Consider the following 25,083-nt stretch of genomic DNA (forward strand, 5'->3'; position numbering starts at 1 on the left):
TTCTTCACTGTAAATGCAATAGAATCACCTGAGTGTCTTTTCCAAAACATATGCCAGATTTTCACCTCAGGAGTTCTGATTAAGTCTGGTTTAGGGTCCTGACAAGGTATTTTGAAAAAGGTACCCAGAATGATTTTGTTGTGTTTCCCTTGTAAACAATCATAGAGTTTTTTTTAGTATTTATATATATACACACATGCACACACACACACATAAACATACTTACCTATATACTTACATGCACACCTATATATACTTACATATATATTTTCATGCATATGTATATATGAATACAATTACAGAAAGATACAAATATATATAAATTTTTATTTGCCATTGTCAGAAACAAACATTTAAAAAGGTGCCTTTTTGTCATATTAAATGTAGACATCCTTTACATAGAACATTAATTAATTTTACAAACTTCTTTTTTTTTTTTTTTTTTTTTTCAACGTTTATTTTTTTATTTTTGGGACAGAGAGAGACAGAGCATGAACGGGGGAGGGGCAGAGAGAGAGGGAGACACAGAATCGGAAACAGGCTCCAGGCTCTGAGCCATCAGCCCAGAGCCCGATGCGGGGCTCGAACTCGCGGACCGCGAGATCGTGACCTGGCTGAAGTCGGACGCTTAACCGACTGCGCCACCCAGGCGCCCCAGAACATTAATTAATTTGAGTTCATAGTTTAGTAGTCTACTTGACCCAGTTTTTCTCAAGCCTGAGATAGGGCAAGAAATTTTTCTTTTAATTGAAGTATAGTTGACACACAGTGATACATTAGTTGCAGGTGTACAACATAGTGTTTCAACATGTCTGTTATGCTGTACTCACCACAGGTATAGCTACCATCAATCACCATACTGTGCTGTTACAATATCATTGACTGTATTTTCTATGCTGTATCTTTTATTCCCATGATTTGTTCATTCCATAACTGGATTCATTCATTCCATAATTTATTCATTCCTGTATCTTCTGCCCTTTACCCATTTTGCCCATCCCCTCCTCCACTTAACCCTCTCATAACTATCAGTGTGTTCTCTGCATTTATAGGTCTTTCGTCTTTTATCTGTTTTAGTTGTTTAGATTCCACATATAAATGCAATCATACGGTATTTATTTTTCTCTGACTTATTTCACTTAGCATAATACCCTCTAGTTCCATCCATATTGTACACTTGTAAATGGCAAGATCTCATCCTTTTTTTAATGGCTGAGTTATATTCCGTTGTATATATACACTGCATCTTCTTTATCCATTTGTCTCTCGGCACTTGGGTTGCTTTCACATCTTGGCTATTATAACTAATGCTGCAATAAACATGGCACATACATCTTTTTGAATTAGTGTTTTTATTTTCTTTAAATACCCAATAGTGTAATTAGTGGATCATGTTGTATTTCTGTTTTTAACTTTTTAAGGACCCTACGAAATTTAAATACCTGTTTTTAAAATTTAGAATCTTAGCTTATTATAGTTGGCAAAATGAAAAATCTGTACCATTCTCTCCACTAGTAGAGAGACATAATATTTTATAGTTTATCAATCAGATTTTTATGTTGTTTTTTCTCCAGAAAGCCATGCCACCTGTGCTCATAATCTTCACAACTGGTTTAAAACTGCATTCTTAATTTTTATTTCTAACCTGGTGTTCTTTTTCTTCCATTGGCATCAAGCCCTGATTATGTTGCACAGTCACTGTTTTTGTTCCCAAGGCTTACCGCAAGGTCTGACATAAAAAATACATGATCAAGAAGTATTTATTATGTTGCGTATTGTATTACTATATTTGCCCTTACTGCTTTCTAGTTTATATTCCACATGTTTTTAAATTTCCACATAGGTATTGATGTCAAGCTTCTTGTTTATTGTTTTTAATTGTCACTTTGCCTCCTCGAGCTATAGTAATTTTTTTTTTTTCTTTCAGACTCTGGAGTGTATTTTTTAATCCAAACCTTTGCTAAATATGTTTAATTGCTTTTCATTTTTAAACTATACTGATGAAAAAACTACAAAATAAGATTAGAAATTTGCAGTGCCTTCTTAGGGTAATTGACTGTATCCATCTAATGCTAATGAATTTGTATGTGTTTCAGTTAAAACAACTTGGTCACAGTGTGGATAAAGTGGAGTTTATTGTGATGGGTGGAACGTTTATGGCCCTTCCAGAAGAATACAGAGATTATTTTATTCGAAATTTACACGATGCCTTATCAGGACATACCTCCAACAATATTTATGAGGCAGTCAAGTAAGAAATCCTTATTTTATCATATTCTGCAGAGTGGTTGTCAGTTTATCCCCTGAGCCGCAGCCTGTGAGAATTCCTTTTGTTCTACATCTACATTCCTAGTTCTTTTTTGCGTGGGGGGGGGGGGGGGTGTTATTTTTATTTGCATATTTTGGGTGGGTTATAATTAAATATATTTTCTAGTTTTATTGAGATAGAATTGACATATGGTGTGGTAAAAGTTTATGGTGTACAGCATAATGACTTACATATACATTGTGAAATGGTTACCACAGTTACTTTCACGTCCATCACAATCACATCCATCGTCCTATACATTCCTAGTTCTCATAGTTACTTCTTTTTTGTGGGAAAGGATTATTTTCATTGAAATAGTTAATAGTTTTTTCTTAATAAGTGAGTGTGGTTTGTTGACATTTGTATTCTCTGAGAAAGAGTGATTCATTAAATCACTAAAGGTTTTTTTCAACCTTAGGCTGGTCTAAAGTACAGGAGGAGTTTTGATTTGACCAGTTGAGTTTTCAGCCTCCTCAAAAAGAACACTAGGGGTACACTTTGTCCGAAACATTTAGCTGCCATACAATCAAAACAAGTTATTTTTTAATAGCTATTATTAATAACTACTAAAATTTCTGTTTATGAATGAGATCACTTTTTCATTCTAATTGGCAAAACAAAATTATGCATTCTTTTGATATGTTGTATCTCCGTTTTTAGCAAAAAGAATGCTAAGATTTCATATACAGTATTTCAGAAGTTTCAGGAAAGCCTAGTTAGTTACCATATACTGTTCCCTCTTATTTATCAAATGTTTATGGAGGGCCCACTAGGGGCTATGCACTGCTTTAGGCACTAGGAACAGCATGCTGAAACAAGATAGGCATTGTCCTTGCCCTTGTGGTGTTTATTTCTACTAGTTCAACAAATATGAAGTGCTATGGTGGAGATAGGTTACTGTGATAGAGATTAAGACTTTTCTCCAGACGAAGTGGTAATGTTTAAGCTGAGACCCAAAGTATATGAGGAGAAATCAGGCTAAAAGCAGAAAAAAATATGACAGAAGCACTGAAATGGGGAAGATTTTCAGGTCTTCTAGGAACAGAGAGGAGGCCAGTGTGACTAGATTCCAGTGAACAAAAGAGAATCTTAAGGTGAGCTTAAAGAGTTACGTGTGGGCCAGAGAATAGAATGCTTTTGAGGAGCTAAAGTTTTATTTGAAATGCAGTAGGAAGTAGATGAATGGTTTTAAGCAGGAGAGTGACACATTTCAGGTTGATAAGCAGGTCATTCTGTCTATTGTCTGGCTAATGGATTAGCGGAGTACAAGAGTGAAAGTGAGGAGCCAGATAAAAAGACTGTTAAACCCATCATAGCTCACTTCAGGGTGGTGGCAGTGATGATGGAGAAGAGAGGATGGATTAGAGTTCTGTTTTGTTGTTACGAATGCCAGGACTTTGGATTGGGTTGAGGGTAAGAAAGGAAGGAATCAAAGAAGATGCTAGCTTTTGGTTGTAGGAAATGGTTAATGGGTAACGCCGCCATATCCTGAGATGGAAAAAGACATGGAAGAACAGGTTTATGGGAGAAAATCAAGAGTTTTACTTTGGATACATTAAATTTGAAATGCCTAGGAAATGTTCAAGTGGAGATGTCAGGTAGGCTGTATAAGAGACATCCAGGCTGGCAATGCAAAATTGGGATTATCAGTCCACAGATGGCATTTATAGCCATGCAAGTGGATAAGATCACCTAATGTGGGAGAGTTGCTGGTTTCTGAGGTATATTATGTGACAAAGCAATTTTTAGAGCAGTTCTTACAGTCCGGATCCATCATATTTGTGTATATCCACATAAATGTAAATACATAGAAAATGTGAAAAGGGGGTGAGAGTGATGATTATTATAGGCATGAGTCTGAGCTGAGGAGGAAAGGACATAGGAGAATGGGGGTAAAGGAGCACATTTATGGTTGGGCTGGACATTGTGATAAGCATTTATTTAAAACTGACAGTAAATATTTGAGTTCGGTATTTAAATTATCCCTGTTTTTGGGGTGCCTGGGTGGCTCAGTCGGTTGAGCGTTCGACTTCGGCTCAGGTCATGATCTCAACGGTCCGTGAGTTCGAGCCCCGCATCGGGCTCTGTGCTGACAGCTCAGAGCCTGGAGCCTGTTTCGGATTCTGTGTCTCCCTCTCTCTCTGACCCTCCCCCGTTCATGCTCTGTCTCTCTCTGTCTCAAAAATAAATAAATGTTAAAAAAAAAAAAAAGCTTTAAAAAAAATAATAAATTATCCCTGTTTTACAGGTGAGGCAGTCAAGGCACAGAGAGATTAAGCAACTTGCCAAAGTTACAAAGGTAGTTAGTTAGTGGTGGGAGTCGGGCTGTGAAACCCAGGCGGCTTTGCTTTAAGAGCCTGAACTTTGCTATAATGCAAGAAACTATGCTACGTGTAAAAGTGTGTGAAGGGGCGCCTGGGTGGCGCAGTCGGTTAAGCGTCCGACTTCAGCCAGGTCACGATCTCGCGGTCTGTGAGTTCGAGCCCCGCGTCAGGCTCTGGGCTGATGGCTCAGAGCCTGGAGCCTGTTTGTGATTCTGTGTCTGCCTCTCTCTCTGCCCCTCCCCCGTTCATGCTCTGTCTCTCTCTGTCCCAAAAATAAATAAACGTTGAAAAAAAAAATTTTTTTTAAAAAGTGTGTGAAAATGTGTGTCTGTGCGTGTACAAGCACGTGTGTGTGTACACCACCAGAGCTTCAAAATATTGGAAAAAATATCTGTCTGGATTGGTTTTTTTTTTTTGCACTCTTCTTCCTGCCTTCAGGCTTTTCTCTGGCTTCTCTTTTATATTGGGGAGAGAGGGTCATATAGCTAATTACAAAGTTGTTTCAAATAGTGCCCCTCTTAGAGAATTTTTTGTAAGGTGATAAGTAGAACCAAAGTTTGAATGAATCTAAGGATGGTTTTCATTACACCGTAATTAAAATGGTTTGTGATACACAGTAGCCGTAAGTAAATGTCTGAATGAATTTTGTGTGAATGATCAATCTATAGGTCAAAACTGACAGCTAATGACTTAGGTAGGGCTTAGAAAAGGGACATCTTTTGTGTCCTTCCTACTTTCCCTGTTGAGACCTTTGGCTATCAAGTGTATCTCGAGGGCCCTGTGTAAAGAGTCCAGCAGCTGGGAGAGCAACCTACTCTCTCAAGTGTATGAGCAACCTACTTTGATTGCCTCTAGAGAATGTGGTAGGTTAATTGTATGTCCACAAATCTAGGTTTTTAACAACAACTGGCTGGTGTGATCTCTTCCTCCTACATGGGCTTTAGTAGCAAGATAAGATGGTGACCATACTTTTTTTTTTTAAGTTTATTTATATTTGAGAGAAAGAGAGCAAGTGGGGAGGAGCAGAGAGAGAGAGAGAGAGAAAGAGAAAGAATCCCAAGTAGTCTCCGCACTTCAAACTCACAAACAATGAGATCATGACCTGAGCTGAAATCAAGAGTCAGGGGCTTAACTGACTAAGCCACCCAGGCACCCCTAACCATGTTTTTACTGCTCATTCAAAATCTTGATTATTCATGAATATAAGTCATGCTTAGTAAAACGCTGAAGTGTTTGAAACTTTAGAGGAATAATGATGTAACCCAACCCATTCTTCTTAATACCGAAAATCAAATGGTAGCTTAGTGTAAAATGCAGTTTGAGAGAAAACAACTTTCATTAGTTCAAAGCCCCATGACACTGAAATGGCAGCAGTACCTCAGAGTTACTAAAATTCATTTAACTCTGAGAATTCCCTGGTGAGATAATCTACAAGACCATTGACTTTTTGTACCCACACTTATATATCATATACTCTTTTCTCAGTGCAGCTGTTATTGTGTTGAAGACCTTGCTTATTTTTTTAAATGTTTATTTGTTTTTGAGAGAGAAAGTGTGCGCGTATGCAAGCAGGGGAGGGGCAGAGAGAGAGAGAGGGAAACGAAGAATCCAAAGCAGGCTCCACACTGCCAGTGCAGAGCCCAGTCTGGGGCTTGAACTCACAGATCATGAGATCGGCCTGAGCCGATCACAGCTTAACCGATTGACCCACCCAGGCACCCTGAAAACCTTGCTTAGTAAGTGGAATTGAATATACATATCTTGGACTTGCCCCACCCTCCCAGCCCTCATAAAAGTTTGCCACAAAGCTTTTCACAGTGTATAGTTTTGGTCCCCTGGGTCAGGTGAGCTAGGCTAACTGGAGATCTGCCTAATGAATTTTTAGGATATAGCTAGTTTGACATTCTTATCAATTGAAACTTAAAAATTTTTGCTTATTCTTGGAGTAAAGTTTTAATTTTATTTTTACAGAAATGTTCTAGTGTCTTCTTTTGTAAGTTGTCTGTTGTTGGGGTAAAAATAGAGTTTATATTACAACTATCCAGCTTCAGATCATGATATGTTTGTAGAAAAAGCCAAAAAGCCCGTTGGAAAAGAAAGCCCCTTTCTGTAATGGACTAGGCAAGGCCAGCGTTGTTTTGTTTCTGTTCTTGAATTTACCTCAAGAGGGCAACAAACACTTTACTTTCAGATGAAAATTTATATATGATTTGAGCCTTCATTGCAACAGATCTCATGAATGACTCTTGGGAAACAATAAAAGTACAATCTGGGAGCCTTAAAACCATCCATAAATGTTACACTGAACCATGCCAACCCACACTTGACATGTTTTGCTCTTTTCTCCTGGTCTCTATACTTTTATGAGATAATCTGAAAAAAAGCTGATTTGTGGCATCTTGTTGGCTTTGTTAAGGTAAATTTTTACTACTAACGCCCTACAATAAAGGTGGTATTTTGTTTTTTAGGGAAATGTTGTTATATAGTTCAAAGAAATAGTAATCTGGTTTGTACTATAGAACTAGAGACATAGCAAACCATTTTCTAATGTTAACATTTTGTGAAATAAAGAACAGCCCAGAGATACTATGTTTTGTACATAATATGTTTTCTTCACATTTTTGGAGGTGATCTTTAACTTGCCGTTCTTTATATTATCTTTCACTGAGGGTATTTGTGAAGACTGTTTGGGTCACCCAGTGTGGCTGACCTTTTTCAGATGTAAAGTAATGAACTTCATTTTTATTTTAGTGTTAGTTGATATTAGTTGTTTGTACTTGCTGACTACACAGATGTAATACTTTCATTAGTGTATCAGAGGTTTTTATTTAAAAGACTAATTTTAAATTAGGTTAAAAATTACATAGTGACAGAATGAGTCAATGTTTAAGGTTACAGTATTTGGTCAAATTAGAGGTTATTAGCTCGTGTTAGCCTCCTTTGCTATCCTATGTCTAATCCAATCAAAGTTTAGACCATGTTTAAACCTGATTATTTTACTTTTTACCTAAAAGATTAAAAGTTAAGGTAAGGAAAAGCCCCCAAAAGTGAACCTGGTTATTATTTACAGCAAGTTAGTAGCAAAAAGTATGCTATATCCTTGCAAATAGAAAAATTGAAAAGCTGAGTGAAATACAGTTCAAGGATAAAGCAGGTATAGGGTTTCTGTGAAGGCACATTACATCAAGCAAAGTGATAATCACTCATTTCCATCAGCTAGACCGAGACTTCAGTTGTCTCCAGAAAGCAACAATTACTGGTGACTATTGTCCTCTAAAAATCATAGCTCTGGAGATGAAAAGGACCGGCAGTGGGATCTGAGTCACCCATTCACCGGAATGCAAATAAATATTGCCAAATAACTCAGAGTAACCTTTTAAAATAGTTTTATTCCTCTTTAATCAGTCCTGCCCAGAAGCAGTTTTATGTTCAATCTTTAATGCTCCTTGGCTGTTTTCAAAAGATGCTATTTTGAAGGGTAGTTACCCATCAAGGAGTGGGTGAGTCATACCTTCTCCCAGTGGAATTTTTAATTCATTTCCGTTCCTTCCTTTTTTGCCCCTCATCAATGACTTTAAATCCTCCAGCTGTGTCCTTATGTGTCTTGGAAAAAAGCTAGAGAGCTAGAGCGCTAGCTTACTGCTGGATACTAGGCCTAGAAGACGGTTTCATAGACTTGCAGAAGTTAGGAAGAAAGCAAAAGCAAATCTCCTAAGGCTTGCAAGTGACTATTTTCTGCCTTGGTGCCCTGGGCATTATTTCCAGCAGGTTTCAGACTTGCATTTCTGGGCTTTGGCTCTAATACTCCCCACCCCTTACTTTATATATTTACTGCCTTTACTCTCTCTCTTGGTCAACCAGATTTTCATGGATGGTGACCAGAATCCTTAACATTGGCAGTCCGACCTAAAATAATCTCAGTCATCTATGATGCTGTTTTTCTTCCAGCATCTTATATGAAGCAAATAAAAATTGAAGGAACTTGTCAGGTACTACATACTTGTCACCTGGATTCTACAGTATTTGCTTTATCACATACTTATCCAACTATTCATTTCTGTACCCTTCCATGGATCCCTCTTTTTTTAAGCATTTTGAAGTAAGTTGTACACTTCAGTACACTTCTTTCCAAATATGTCATCGTGTACATCATTAACTAGTTCATTTGTTGCTATCTTTTGAAGCAAAATTACATACAATGAAATGCAAAGATCTTAAGTGTACCATTTGACAAGTTCTAATAAATGCATATACCTGTGCATCAAAACTCTGTTAAGATATAGAACATCCCAGAATGTTCCTTCATTCTTCTTCCCATTAAATCCTCACCTGTACCTCCCACAGGCAATCATTATTCCTTTTTTCCCTTCCACATTAACCATATAGTGTATACTCTTCTGTGTACCTCTTCTGTCACTGAGCATAATATTTTGAGATTCATCAATGTTGTTGGGTATGTCTTTGTTACCTTGTAGTGCTGAGTAGTATTCCACTGTATGCATAGACCACAGTTTATCCATTCTATTGATGGACACTGGGCTGTTTCTAGTTTGTGGTTATTACAATAAAACTTCAGTGAACATACTCATACAAGTTTTACTATGAATATAGTATTTATTTCTGTTAGGTAATAGCTAGAAGTAGAATTGCTACATCATATGTTTAATTTTTTAAGAAACTGCCAGACATTGTTCCAAAGTGGTTGTAACATTTGTACTCCCACCAGTGATGTATGAGCATTTGGTTGTTCCACATCCTCACCAACATATGGTGTTGTCAGTCTTTTTAATTTTAGCTGTTCTAGTAGGTGTGTAATGGTATCTCATTGTGCTTTAATTTACATTTTCTTGATGACTAATGATGATGAGCACTTTATTATATGCTTGTGTTTTCTGTATATATTTCTTTTGTGAACTGTTAAACTCTTTTGTCCATTTTTTATTGGGCTGTTTAAATTCTGGATACCAGTCCTTTGTTGGATCTGTATTTGACAAATATGAAAACCCAGTCTGTGGTTTGAGTATTCATTATATTAAGGACAACTTTAAGTAGAAGTTTTTATTTTGATTAAGTCTAATTTAGCAATTTTTTAATTTAATAGTCATTGTTTTCTGTATTGTTTTTGTTAAACTTGTGCTTACTCCCAAGAAGATACATGACAAGATTCTCTCCTGTGTTTTCTTCTACCTGCAGTTACAGTTTTTTTTTATATTTAGCTTGCCTATTTAGACTTGTGGTCTATCTTGGATTAATTTTTATATATACTGTGAGGTAGGATTTGTGGTTTCTTTTTTCCTCTTGGAGGTAGATACTGTTTCAATATTGCTTGTTTAAAAACTTCCCTTTCCTATTTGGATTATATTGGTGGCTTTGTCAAAACTGATTGACTGTACATGTGGAACTGGGCTCTGTTCTGTCCCACTAATCTATTTCTCAGTTCTTATGCCAGTAACACACTGTCTTGATTATTGTAGCTTTATAGTATATCTTGAAGTCAGGTACTGTGAGTATTTTTTTGTCATTGTTTTTCAAGATTGTCTTGGATATTCTATTTCCTTTGCATCTCTACGATGTAAAGTTTAGAATCAGCTTGTCAACTTCTGAAAAGTATGAGAAAATTGGGATTGTATTAAAACTATAGAACAGTTTGGAGAAAATTGACAACAATATTGAGTCTTCTGATCTATGAACATCGTCTGTCTCTTTGTTTATTTAAGTCTTCTTTAATTTCTCATAGAAATCTTCAGTGTAGAGATGTTGTTAGCCTTTTGTTAAATTTATGTCAAAATATTTTTGTGTTTGTTGATGCTACAGAAATTGAACTTCTTAAAAATTTCATTTTCAAATTGTTTTACAGGTAGTGTATAATATGTAATTGATTTTTGTATGTTACATTGTATCCTATTACCTTACTAATTTCACTGTGTCGTTCTAAAAGTTGTTTTTGTAAATCTGCTAGGATTTTCTTCATAAACAATCACTTAATTTACAAATAAAGTGAGCTTTAATTTTTCTTTTTGGATTTGCATGCTTTTCTTTTTCTTGCCTTATTGTAATGGCTAGGACATTAGTACAGTGTTAAATAGAAGTGGTGAGAGTAAGCTTCTTTGTCTTATTCCCAGTAATACAGGTGAAACATTTAATATTGCAGTATTAACTGCAATGTTACTTGAGGGGTTTTTTTTGTTTGTTTGTTTTTTTAAATTTTTTTTTCCACGTTTTTATTTATTTTAGGACAGAGAGAGACAGAGCATGAACGGGGGAGGGGCAGAGAGAGAGGGAGACACAGAATCGGAAACAGGCTCCAGGCTCTGAGCCATCAGCCCAGAGCCTGACGCGGGGCTCGAACTCCCGGACCGCGAGATCGTGACCTGGCTGAAGTCGGACGCTTAACCGACTGCGCCACCCAGGCGCCCCTTGAGGGGTTTTTTATAGATACCTTTATTGAAGAAGTTTGCTGAGAGGTTGTATCATTAATTCAATTGTCTAATGATTTCTCTGTATCTATTCAAATGATCACATAATTTTCCTTCTTTATTCTGATCATGTAGATTACTTTTTTTTTTAATATTAAACTAACCTTGCATTCCTAGGATAAACCTGTTTGGTCATAATGTGTTATCCTTTTTATATATCATTTTACTAATACATTGGAAAGGATTTTGTGTATATGTTCATGAGAGATGGTGGTCTGTAGTTTCCTGTTTTATAATTTCTTTGTTAGGTTTTGGTATTAGTGTTATTATGCCAGCCCCATAAAACATGTTAGGAAGTGTTCCCTCCTCTGTTTTCTTTTTTGTTTGTTTGTTTATTTTTGAGAGAGAGAGAGAGCACAAGCAGGGGAGGAGCACAGAGAGAGGGAAACACAGAATCCAAAGCAGGCTCCAGGCTGAGCTGTTAGCCCAGAGCCCAATGCAGAGTTCAAACTTTTAACCCGTGACCTGAGCCAAGCCATATGCTTACCTGACTGAGCCACCCAGGCGTCCCCCCTCCTCTGTTTTCTAAATGTTCATATAAAATGAATGTTAATCCTTCCATAAGTGTTTGCTAGAACTGACCAGTAAAATTATCCAGGGCTGTGTTTTCTTTATGGGAGAATTTTGGATGATTGATTGAATTCCTTTAATAGATAAAGAAAGATACTCAGATTTTCTGTTTCATCTGTGTCCATTTTGGTAAGTTGTATTTTTCAAGGAATTTGTCTACCTCATCCTAGTTGTCAAACTATTTGGTATTAAGTTGTTCATAGTATTCCCCTTTATGCTTTTAATGTCTATATAATGTTAATGATCACCCTTCTTTCAATCCTGGTTCTGATCATCTGTGTTTTCTCTTTTTTTCTTGATTAATCTAGTTAGAGGTTTATCAATTTTGTTATTCTTTTCAAAGAACTGACTTTTGATTTTATGTCCTCTATTTCATTGATTTCTGCTTTACTTTTTTTTTTTATTATTGTCTTCTACTTTCTTTGGGTTTACTTTATGGTTCTTTTTCTATGACTTAGTAAGGTATAGAGGCTTGGCCTTCATTATAGACGTTTTTTCTTTTCTAATGTAAGTATTCAATGCTTTAACTTTTCCTCTAAGCATTATTATGACAGAATCCCACAAACCTTGGTATGTTGTATTTTAATTATTATTCCATTCAAAATATTTTTTTAAGTCCTTTATATTTTTTGACCTACGAGTTATATAGAAATGGGTTCTTTAATTTCCAAATTACCAAAAGCGAGTCTTTCTTGATATCTTGTTGTCAATTTCTAATTTAATGCCATTTGGGTTAGAGAGAGCCTATTCTATATAATTTAATTTTTTAAAGTTTTTTTTGTTTTTTTTTTAATTTTTTTTTAACGTTTATTTGTTTTTGAGACAGAGAGAGAGCATGGACAGGGGAGGGTCAAAGAAAGAGGGAGACACAGAATCTGAAACAGGCTCCAGGCTCTGAACTGTCAGCACAGAGTCCGACGTGGGGCTCGAACCCATGGACCACAAGATCATGACCTGAGCCGAAGTCAGATGCTTAACTGACTGAGCCACCCAGGCACCCCTGTTTTGTTTTTTGTTTTTTTTAATTGAGACTCATTTTGTGGCCCCGGCATATATGGTTTCACTTGGTGAACATACTATGTATATTTGAAAGAATATGTATTCTTTCAATGGTTCAATGTAACGTTCTATAAATATCAGTTACACTGGTTAAATGTAATGTTCTATAAATATCAGTTAAATTCAGGTGATTGACAGTGTTACTTTTTTCTGTTATATCGGTTGCTAAGAGAGAGTGATATTAAAATTTCAAACCAGGATTGAAGAATTCTCTATTTCTCCTTTCAGTTTGGTTAATTTTTATTTCATTTATTTTGAGACTCAATTATTAGGTGCATACATATTTATGATTTCTGTGTTTTTCCTTATGTATAAGCTTTTAATCATTATGAAATGTTTTTATCCCTGAAGTTTCCTTTAGTTGATGTTAATTTATTACAGTCTTCATGTGTTTACTGTTTTCCCTATGTATTACTTTTTCCATCCATTTTCTTTCCACGCATATGTGCCTTTATATTGAAAGTGGGTTTCTTCTAGACAGCAGTCGATAGTAGTTGAGTCTTGGTTTTCACTCATTTTTATATTGTCTTTTAACTGGAGGGTAATCTGTTAACATTTACTGTAATTATTGATGCGAGTATATTTGCATCTACTACTTTAATCATCCCCTCACTTTGGTTTTCAGTAGCCAAAAATAATAGTTTTAGTGAATACTGTTATTGTCTAATTCTGTATAATGCACCTTTTCCCTGTTTCCTTTAATAGGGAATGTTTTCTTAAGAGACACATTGTGCCTATATCTAGCACAATGTCTTAGGGATAGAAAGTACTAAGTAAACATTATTAAATGACCATAGTGTAAAGAACTGTGCATGAAGAATCAGGAGACTTGGGTTCCAGACTTATTTCTGTTATTATCTTAGGTTATTACCTAATTTAAGCCACTTATGTATTCTGTGTTTTAGTTTTCTCGAGAAGGTGGGACTATATTATCTCTAAAATTACTTCTTTCTCTGACATTCTGTGGTTTGAAGAATTTTATTGGAATGAGAATGTTTATCTAAAAGATGTGTTTGCAAGTTATTTTTCATATAGCAGTCATTTTCTGATAATGACAACTTTTCTATAATGCGCTTATGAATATAGTCCTTAAATTTGAATGTGAATGTAATGTTAAAAGAATGTGTAATAACTGTGATTTTTGTCTATTAATAATGCTTTGCTGTTAGTTCTTAACTGTCTGATAGCATTCTTGTCAGCTGTCGCAAGAATCAGAACCCAAAATGTTATGAGTTGTTTTTAATATACCTTAAACTTTGTCAACTAACATGATAGGGATCAAGGGTCCCTGATTAGTTTCTAAAACACAAAGTCATCAGGTTAGTTTTTCATAAGTTGTACTCATTTAAAAATCAAAATTCTGTTTGTTTCCTTGGTGTGTGTTGGGTAGAACCTTATATTTTATCGGTCATTTGACATAACAATCAATATCTAGGAAGCAAACTTGACCACTGTCCCAACAAAAAAAAAAAAAAAAAAAAGGAAAAAAATATTATTTTTAAATCATCAAACACCCAAATCGGTCATTCATAAGTCTAGACTATCACCAGCATAACATTGTACAGAGCATAAAGTTGTATTGAGAAATTTTCCAAGTATAATTATATCAAAAAGAATTTGTTCTGTGGCCCTACTACTGAGGAATTGTACCAGTTGTACCAGTAACCTCAGATGTTATTTGGCAATTCAAACAAATCTTTGGTTGCCCAAAGAAGTTTATAAATTCCACTTACCAATTTTGGGATTGTAGATACAGAAGAGAGTTTGTACGTTATGACAAATGAAAATTAACATTCCATCTATGTACCATTTTTATTTACTTTGCAGTTTTCTTTGAGCAGGTTGAGGTCTATGTAGGAAAGATTCTGTAGGACTTTCAGGAACTTAGGCCTAGAGCTGTAGTGAGATTTCACACAGGACTAGACTAAGACACAGCCACCTTTATTGATTACAGAGGTTTTTTAGAGAGGACTGCGACGAACTGATAGCAATGAGAAGCGGTCTTTGATACCCATAGCCTTCTTGGAGTGATTCATGTAGTTTCCAGAAGATAACAGAGACTTTAACATTGAATTGCCGCCTTCCCTCAGTGTCCCCTTGTTTGGGGTCCCTCAGCCAAGGAGTTAGTAATAGGTATAGTTATTTTTATTTATTTTTTTAATGTTTATTTTTGAGAGAGAGAGAGAGAGACAGCGAGCAAGCATGAGCGGAAAGGGGCAGAGAGGGAGATGCAGAATCTGAAGCAGGCTCCAGACCCTGGTGGTCAGCTCAGAGCCTGACGTGGGGCTGGAACCTACAAACTGTGAGATCATAACCTCAGCCATTTCAGATGCTTAACTGACTGAGCCACCCAGGCACCCAATGGATAATCACTATTATAGTTCACTTTTTTCTTCCTATAAATAGAACCCAGAAATAATGTATGTTTATATTTCTGCCACTTTTAGCTCTTTGTTCTTAGGTAGTTCTTGATTTTATCTGTGTGTCTTATTTCTTGCAGCTAGATTAGCATCTCTAGCACAAGAATTATTGTATTGTTACTTTTTTTTAAGTTTATTTATTTACTTAGAGAGTGGGTGAGTGAGCTGGGAAGTGGCAGAAAAAGAGAGTGAGAGAGAATCCCAAGCATGCTCCACACTGCCAGCATGGAGCCTGATGTGGGGCTCAAACTCACAAACCGTGAGATCATAACCTGAGCCAAAGTCAAGAGTCAGACATTTAACCAACTGAGCTACCCAGGTGCCACTGTATTATTACTTTCTATAGAATACCTGGTCTAGTGCTAGGCACCTTCTAGGGTTGACTCTATAAGAGGAAAGATAACCAGCAAAATTATCTAGAGGCTGCCATGGGAGTAAAGAGAGACCTTCTGTGTCTTTGGTTATGCCTAATTCATTTATTCATTCTTCATATTTGTATTTTTTTTATATTGAAGGAGAGTTTTTAGTGCTGAAGCCCTAAAGCAGTTACCTCTAAATGTATTCGAGCCTACTACCTTCCAAGAACCTCCTGTCTAGACGCACAAACATCCACAAATAACATGGCAAACTGTGTGCATATCATAGGCAAGATGCTTTGGGAGTGGGGTTACAAAGTTATGCGAGGCTCTGGGAAGATGTTGTGGAAGGAGAACTGTAATTTAAGTTATGTTTTGAAGGCTGGGTAGCGTTTAGTTTTTGCATGCTTTAAATTCTGAAGGTATTGTCCCATCTCAACTCAACCCCCCCAACCTTGTAAAAAAAATACTGTCAACATAAGTTATTAAGTTACATTTGGCTTTGCAGAGCATATTAGCATCTTTTGTAGTTGGTGCCACTACTGTGGCATACAAAAAAAGTGTAGGATGCACTTATGTGTAGCCCCATACTGGTGGTCTCCAGATTTATTTAAGATGACCCTGTAATATCACAAAAAGAGCAGTGGAATTGGAATCAGAAGACCTGGGTTTATGATCAAGGTTGGAAAATGTTTGGCACATTTCCTAGGTGCTCAAGAGCTTAAGAATTCTGTTGACCCCGGGAAGGTATGGGGGTTGAACTAGGTACTAAAACAGATTCATACTATTGGATGGCTACCTAAATAATAACAGAATGTTAGAACAGGCCATGAAAGCCGTATTTTGCTTAGACTAGTTGAAAGCCTGTATGTAAATATTTACAGAACAATCATTAATATCTTTATACCTCTGTTAAATGAAGAGGCAGGTTCAGTGGCTGTAGGCCTAAAAAGAACATTGACAAAAATCCTAATAAAAATACAGTGATCTTATAGGAAAGATGACCTTATACTCTGTTCTTTAGGACAATGCTTCATTGTTTTTATCATTCAAATTTGATAAGGGTTTCTGCTTAATTGCTTTTCAAATGAAAATACAATTCTAAAAAGAATATAATGGTAAAAGCTTTTTGTGAACATGAAGTGTTTGCTTTTAAAAATTGTAATAATTTTTTAATTCCTCCATTTCTTTGCCTGATAAAGGTAATGACATTTCCTCCCGAAGGAAAGACATTTTTGAAATGGAATTAAATTGAGAATAGGGTTTGTTTCTGTCTTTATACTATATTCCGCCTACTTACGAAGAGACCCTATCATCCCTGCAGCAGCTTCTTCTGTATGTCTGTATGCCTTAGATGACCTGTGCAATAGAAAGATTAGCTGGTAATTTTCTCTTTCCTCTAGACAAAGTTGCACTTACCCACCCTCTAGTTTTTTTCCCAGTGATGCAAGGTACTGTTGTGCTGCAGAGCTTCCTAACTCAGCGGCATCCTTTTAAGAAATACTGGAGGCTTTATAACACTACCAGTTAATAGGGAGGTTTGTAGGATGCCTGGGTGGCCCAGTCGGTTAAATGTCCGACTTCAGCTCAGGTCATGATCTTACAGTTCGTGGGTTCGAGCCCTGTGTTGGCCTCAGTGCTGACAGTTCAGAGCCTGGAGCCTGCTGCAGATTCTGTGTCTTCCTCTCTCACTCTGCCGCTGCCCCCCACTCACACTCTGTCTCCCTCTCTAAAAAATAAGCATTAAAAAAAAAATAGGTTTGTGATGCAAATTTGGAATGCCTGATTCTAAGATATTCTGATTTACTTTCTTAAATACACTAATTTAGAGTTTCCTGCTTTCATCTTTCTTAATCACTCTTCCTGTAATTTTCTTTCTCCATAATATTGGAATATTTGTTTTAATTTTTTTAAAATAATTTTCCCCAAACACAACAGTTGATAATTCAAAGAAGGTTACATTTATCCATGGCATTTGTACTTCTGTTACTGCAGGTCTTGGTACCCACCTATTTGAGAGGCATGAGACTTTCTGATTTAATCATTTCAAAAAAGCAGAATGATTTGGTATCCTGTCTTAGGCAAGATTTGATAAAATCTGAGCTCTTTTTCTGTCTTATGTTACATTTTTTTAGTAACTTTGGGCTACTTGTTTACTTTCAGTCCTGTTGCCTCTGGTAATCCTGTGTAAAACCTTATAGAATATAGTAATAAACACTGCAGAAGAGTTTGAATGTTGAGAATGAAAGATTTTAGAATTAGTCCTCCCAGTTCAGTGATTCTTAACTTTGTTAATAACTGTTATTAAGTGAGTCCATTTTTACTGACAATGAAGAAATGAACCTAAAGGAGTAGTTACAAAATTGTGGAAATTTTAAGATTTTTATACTTCTAGAAAGAGCTATGAACTCTTTTGGAAGGAAGGAAATTAAATGGAAAAAAATAAATAAATTAAAAGAAGAGGCTTCCCTCACCCTCCCCAAAAATTGAGAAAGCCTTGGAAGGGTGCACCGAAAAGTCATTGGGTTCTAGGACATTAGAGAAGTTGAAAAGAGAAGTCTGATGTTCCATACTGAATTATCTAAGCAATGGGATAAAGTGAAATATAGAATAAGGATTTAGAAGTCAGGTGGATCCAATTTCAAATCCTGACTTGGACTTTATGAGCTCTGTGCCCTTGGCAAGGTATTTCATCTCTTTGAACATCAGTTTCTTCATCTGTGAAATGGAGATGAGAGGACACACTTCATAGAGCTGATGGAGCATTCTATATGGATGGAGCATATAGCATAGTGCTTGGCCACAGTGGCCTCTATAAAATGTCAGCTCCTATCCCCTCACATCAGCAGCCCCCTTAGCAGGTCACTTTTATCTCTGGGTTTTGGGCCAGCAATAAGGCCATTAACTCAAGCAGCTTGAATCTAAAGTATTATTCACTACTTTGATATCTGGTGTTAGTGAACAAGAAAAATGGTTCCTAATTTTGTAAACCATTGCTAAGATTAATAGACTTGGCAGAATGACTTGTGTGTATATAGAAGACATTTTATCTAAAATATTCCTATGATCATTATACATACCTTACCCCCTTCTTTTTTTTTTTTCCTTTTCTTTAATATGACTGTAAAATATGGATTGGGAAGTAAGTAAGGCAGAATAGTTTTCACTTGTATGAAAAACGGTTGCTGGGGTTTTCACAGTTGAAACCACTGCTTGCAAGGAGATTATGGTTGCAGCATACTATGGGAGAATAAGAATGATAATGATGATGCTAACACTACTGTATGCTAGTTAACTCATGTCAGTCCTATGGGTACTATTAGCCTCATTTTGCAGATGATGAAACCAAAGCACAGAGAGGTTAATAACATTTCTGCTTGCATAGTTAGGAAGTAGCAGAGCCAGGATTTGAACTCAGACAGTCTGGCTCCAGAGGCCATGCTCTTAATAACTGTCTTATACTGGGAGGACTAAGAGAAGACAGTCCTTTAAATGGGAGCAAATGTCCTAAAGTGTGGCAAGTTGTTTACTTTTAGATTTGCTCTACAGGTATTCTGAGAGAAGCCTCACAAAGTGTATCGGTATTACTATTGAGACCAGACCAGATTACTGTATGAAGCGGCATTTAGGTGACATGCTGACCTATGGCTGCACAAGGCTAGAGATTGGGGTACAGAGTGTCTATGAAGATGTGGCCAGAGATACCAACAGGTAAGATGGGGCAAATGATTTTGCACAAGCCTTCTTCTACTCCCACTGATTATATCTATGTTCACACTCATTCTCTCTACCTTGCTACCAATCTTAGAGAAGGATGGATAGGTTTCCTTCTCCTCAGAGTCATTCTTCTATCTCTGCTCTTAATTCCATCCCCATTCCTTGATTTTCAGCCTTTTCTCTACTGGCTCTTTTCCAGTAGCCTGTAAACATGCTCTTATTCCTTCCTGTCATAAACAGCCTTTCCCATATGGAAAGCAGAAGGCAGGGCTCAAGGTCAGTCGTTTAAAGCTGGAGAGAAGGCGAGGAACATGGGTTTGAATAAGAAGGAAGTCGAGGTGATATTTAAAAGATTAGTTTTTGTGAAGCAGATGCCAGTCGGCAGAGTAATGAAAGGTTGGTGGGCAATGGTTGTAAGTTTTGAGAAATTTGGGAGGTAAGGAAGGATAGAAATAAGGATTGATAGAGCCCTATGAAGCTCTCTTCTAGAACTCTAGAAATAGATCACTAAGTTGGGGAGAAAAGACACACATGAAAGGTTAGCTGTGTAAGGAACTTTATGATTAATTGGTGAATTAGAGAAAAACAAAAGATTTTAGGACTTTATTAGGCAGCACAGATCATTGACTGTAGGTGTAAAGGTAGGCTTCAGGGAATTGGTGTGTGTTGAGTTGGGTCTACTTTACTGGGAGGGGCAGACATGACTGGGGGTTGTGGTAGGAGAAGGAAGTAAAGAGAACTAGGGAAACTTATACCAGTCAGCATCTTAGAAACAACCAGGAAGAATGCCAGGCTGAGGAGGGAGGAATCTTTCCTTTAGGTAATAGAGGTCTGTTAGATACTTTTGAACACAGGGAAGAATTGCACAGATATCAGACTTAAGAAAGATTAACCTGAGTAGAATGCACTCTTGTAGGGGGAGTCTTAAACCGGAAACACTGGTTTGACTGCTGCTGTGATCAAGGGTCGTACCTGTGGAGATGGGAAGAGTCTCTTGAAGGTCAGGAAGGCTTTCTGAAAAGAATGACGTCAGACCTGAGGCTTAAAGGAAGAGTATGACTTAGGTGGGGAAGAGGAAGATTATTTCAAGCGGAAAGAGGCATACAAGCAAACTCCTGAGCACATGGCATATTTCGGGGATTCGGGGTAGGTTAGGTTGGTTACAGCATAGAGCATGAGGTAGGAGAGTGGTAAGAGGTGAGGCTGCAAAGGTAAGCCAGGGTGGCCAAATGATGAGGAGCCTTAGAAGTCAGCCCAGGGAGTTTGGGCTTTAATCTGAGGACAGACTAAACTAAGTTGTGATAGGAGCATACCTATGTTTTAGAAAGATCCCTTTGTAAGGATCACAGTATGGGAGTGGATTAAGAAGAACAAGCTAGAAGGAAGACCAGTTAAGAGACTGCTTTAAACAAGAAGGTGTTTAAAGAAGGTGTTAAAGAAGAAAGGTGTTCTACACCTACGCTGTCCAATATGGTAGTACGAGGAACTAAATTTTTCATTTTAATTAATATAAACTGAGTGGCTATGTGCCTAGAGACTGTGGTATTGTACAATTGACAGTACAGTTTTAGAGTACTGGATATTTGGATGGTGTGTCAGGAGAGAGGCCTGGCCTAGTCATATAAATTGGGAAATGATTAGCAAAAAGAGATTGGAAATGGGTGGGAACATCCAGAGTGGGCTGCAGTCTATGTTTCTAGGAATTTTTTGTGGTGAACGGGAATGTCTCGGAGATGAAAGGATTGACATAGGGCTTCAGTCATTAGTAGCCCCAAATTGTTCTTGGGCTTGCTTCCTACTTGGATGTGATACTGGAATGTTAAGATGATTTATCCAGCTGGCCGCAAATGATTCTGCCCTGTCACTAAATCATTCACTTTTCTCATTTTTAAAGGACCTTGCAGACCACCAGAGTGAAATCTATTTTGTACATAGGTGTCACTCTATGACACCTAATTTATTTCTACAAATAATTTCAAAAGGTTTTTAGAGGAAAGAGCATCACAAGAGGCTGCTTCTGCCTGGTTTTGAGCCCATTATTTTTTTTTTTTAACTTAAATATGTATATTAGTAACCTTACTTTGGCTGATGATGCTAAACCAAATAATTTTAGTAGACATTAACTCTGGTTACCCCATTTACTGTCAGAACCTTGAGTAGGTACATGAGGAATTTCTGAGAAATATCTCAGAAGTGAAATGATTTATTTCCAGGCCTTCTCAGAGATAGAGACATAAAAATGATTTTCTGAGATTTTTATTCCCCAACCATATTAGTCTTCATTATAAAACCACTGTTATAGATCGTTTTTCCTCTGTTTCTTGTGTTAACCTTCTTGCCCTTTTATTTGTGTAACAGGTAGTGAATTTTCTTTCCTCAGGGGCCACACTGTGAAGGCAGTCTGCGAGTCATTTCACCTGGCCAAGGATTCTGGTTTCAAAGTCGTGGCTCATATGATGCCTGATCTGCCAAATGTGGGACTAGAGAGGGACATTGAACAGTTTACAGTAAGTGTTGTCTTCAACCAGGCTGATTTAGACTGCCTCTGCATGCTGCTTCTACCCCCTCTGCTCTTTGTGATTATTTGCTGCTAATGTTTCCCCCATTATTAAAGCAATATGTCCTCATTATGGAAGAGTAGAACACTGTAAACAAAGAAGAGTCATTCTTCACAGTGCCCACACCAAATAAAACCCTAACATTTTAGGGGTGCCTGGGTGGCGCAGTCGGTTAAGCGTCCGACTTCAGCCAGGTCACGATCTCGCGGTCTGTGAGTTCAAGCCCCGCGTCAGGCTCAGGGCTGATGGCTCAGAGCCTGGAGCCTGTTTCTGATCCTGTGTCTCCCTCTCTCTCTGCCCCTCCCCCGTTCATGCTCTGTTTCTCTCTGTCCCAAAAATAAATAAACGTTGAAAAAAAAAAAAATTTAAAACTCTAACATTTTAATGTACTTCCTTCTAGGATTTTTTTATGCTTAGGCTTTTCAGAGGGATATACACACAGACGTATATATATGGATAGATAGATATAGATATACACACAGACATATACACACACACACACACACAGACAAACTGGCATATATATGATAAGTAATTATTTTAATTGCTTTTTCACTTAATGTTATATAAGCATCTATCTGTGTTAGTCAATGTTAACATATTTAAATGTGTGCTTAATTTCCATTGAATAAATATGCCTTACTTTGCTTAACTACTTCCAAACTTTTTAAATTGAAGGTATTACCAGTTTTTTGTATTGTAAATAGCACTGCAGGTAAACAATTTGATGCCTATAACTTTTTGTAGTATTTAGGACTGTTTCGTTAGGATAAATTCCCTGCAGTAGAATTGTCAGGTAAAGGTATAAACACTTCAAGAGTCTCTCCGTATTACTTAATTGCTTTTCAGAGGGTTATAACAATTTATACTCGCTTTAGCAGGGTTATTTTTTCCCCAAATAACACTCTCCTGTTTATATATTTATATACACACATAGTTATAATGTTTCTATCTTTGCTAATTTAGTGGATAAAAATGTTATTTCAACTTGTATTTTTGTAATTATATTAATACGCTTTTTAGGTTTGCATGCAATAATCATAATTCATCTTTTTAGAATTGTGCATTTTTGTTCTCTGACCAATTACTCTATTGGATATGACTATTTTTAATGTTAATTTAGATGAACTTTCTAGGTGAGGACATTATAGATTCCTTGTTTGTTTGTTTTTATAGTTGTTACACGTATTTTTACCCAGCCTGTCTTGGGCCTTTCACTTTTGTATCTGCTGTCAAATCCATCCTATTTATTTATGATTTCTTCAGATGCTTCTGAATTTAGAACTGCCTTTCTCTTTCAGGATTTCCTTAAATAGTGAAAGAAAATGTTTGGGTTTTTTTCTGGGTTTTCTCTTCTTTGATATTTTAATATCTAACTCCGGGTTGGCTGGGTTTTTGTTTGTTTTTACTCTCTGTCACATGTTGGGAAATGAGATTGGTAAGAACTTTTTTTTTTTTTTCCTTTAGATTCTCAGATAGGGAAAGTGCCTTAGGGATATTCTTGGAGAGAAGAGGATGAAAGTATTAAGTTATTTTATTCACAAAAATATTTTACTCTATTTAGAAAAATGGAATTCACTTTGCCTTACTTGTGACATTAATAATTCTTTCTTTCCTTTAAAATTTTTTTTATTTTTAAGCCCATGAATTACAACTGAAGATAGTACTAATTCATAAATGTCCCTGTTACTAATTTCCCCGTGTTAGCTGTGTAGTAGATTTTGAATCTAATAACCTCTCCTCAGTACTCAGGCTTCAGGCCTAAAAATCCTCTGAAACACTTTTCTTTAGCACAGCTCTTAGGTTAATCAGAGATATAGCTAGAATTCATAACTTTAAGTATCCTTGGGGAAAAAATTATGGCATGTTTCAAATAATAGCAAATAGTGGAGCCTTACTATTCATTTTCCTTAGTGTCTTCAAAATAAAGAAAAGTTCAGTGATAATATTGCAAAGATAACCCTTCATGTAAACAGATCTGTCTTCCTTGTTTGTAATCTTTTCAGAAAAACTCAAAGAGAATATGAACACTATATTATTTCTTTTCTGACTACATCCCAGCACATAAATGAGTGACAAAATAGACCTAACATGAGAAATCCGGTTTCTCTGTAGAGAAAAATTTTCTGCAAAATTAACTTAATATCATCTTAAATAATTTCTACAAATCAATAAGAAAAAAGCAGAAAGCTCAATAAGAGAATGGGCAAAAACACTTGAACAGGCACTACTACAGAAATATTTGAACAGCCAGTAAACATATTTAAAAGTTGTTAAAGTCATTAATCTTCAAAGAAATGAAATTTTAAACTATGATGCGTTCCTATTGTATTCTTACCAGCAAAGCTAAGAAGAGGTAAAATGAAAAAAGACAAAATCAAGTGTTAGTAAGAGTATGGAACAACTAGAACTCTTTCTTCATTTACTGCTTGTGGCAGTAAATTTATATTGGTATATCATGGTAAAAAAAACTGTTTGACATTATCTGCTAATTATGAACATATGCATACCCATGTCCTAGGAATTGTACTCCTAGGTGTATTCTCAGCAGAAATGCCCACATATATTTACCAAAAGTCATGGTTACAAAGTACTGTTGGTAATATCAGAGCAACAAGAACCCAAGTGTCCATTAACAAGAGAATGTGTAAATAGTGATGTAGTCATACAATGAAATACTATAAAAAAATAATTACAACCTTATGCAACAATATGACTGACTCTCTTCAACATAAAATTGAGCAAAAGAAAACAGATCCAAAAGACCACCTAACACACATTTCTGTTAATATGAAGTCTAAAAACTTTGGGTGGAATTGTAACTGGAAATAGGTATGAGGTGGCCTTTCTAAGGTTTTGATACGATTTTTCTTAATTTGAGTATCTGGGTGCTGGTTACATGATTTATAAAAATCTGTCAAGATGTACACTTGAAGTTTGTGTACTTTTCTGTATTTAAGATACACTCCAATAAAAATTCACATAAAACTTTTAAAACTAGTTTTTGTTTAGGAATTCTTGTTTGGGTCTATTTGGAATTCACAACCTTTCCTGAACTAGTAGGCAGTAATATTTTATACTTTAAAACTTTTTTCCCTACTTTATTTATTTATTTTTTTTTTTAAATTTTTTTTTCAACATTTATTCATTTTTGGGACAGAGAGAGAGCATGAACGGGGGAGGGGCAGAGAGAGAGGGAGACACAGAATCGGAAACAGGCTCCAGGCTCCGAGCCATCAGCCCAGAGCCCGATGCGGGGCTCAAACTCAGGGGCTGCGAGATCGTGACCTGGCTG

The 25,083-nt window shown here is 36.5% G+C and overlaps 1 protein-coding gene across 1 annotated transcript in view; it reads left to right on the plus strand.

Moving 5' to 3' along the window:
• The window catches only part of ELP3 (elongator acetyltransferase complex subunit 3), a 97,670-nt gene that overhangs the window by 25,873 nt on the left and 46,714 nt on the right, over window positions 1–25,083 (plus strand). Inside the window, exons 7-9 of the mRNA XM_043564906.1 lie at window positions 2,097–2,251; window positions 19,063–19,224; window positions 21,611–21,737. Coding sequence (XP_043420841.1) covers window positions 2,097–2,251; window positions 19,063–19,224; window positions 21,611–21,737 — 444 coding nt within the window. The remainder of the gene's footprint in view (window positions 1–2,096; window positions 2,252–19,062; window positions 19,225–21,610; window positions 21,738–25,083) is intronic.

This window comes from Prionailurus bengalensis, chromosome B1 (genome assembly GCF_016509475.1).
Source record: "Prionailurus bengalensis isolate Pbe53 chromosome B1, Fcat_Pben_1.1_paternal_pri, whole genome shotgun sequence".
NCBI lineage: Eukaryota > Metazoa > Chordata > Mammalia > Carnivora > Felidae > Prionailurus > Prionailurus bengalensis.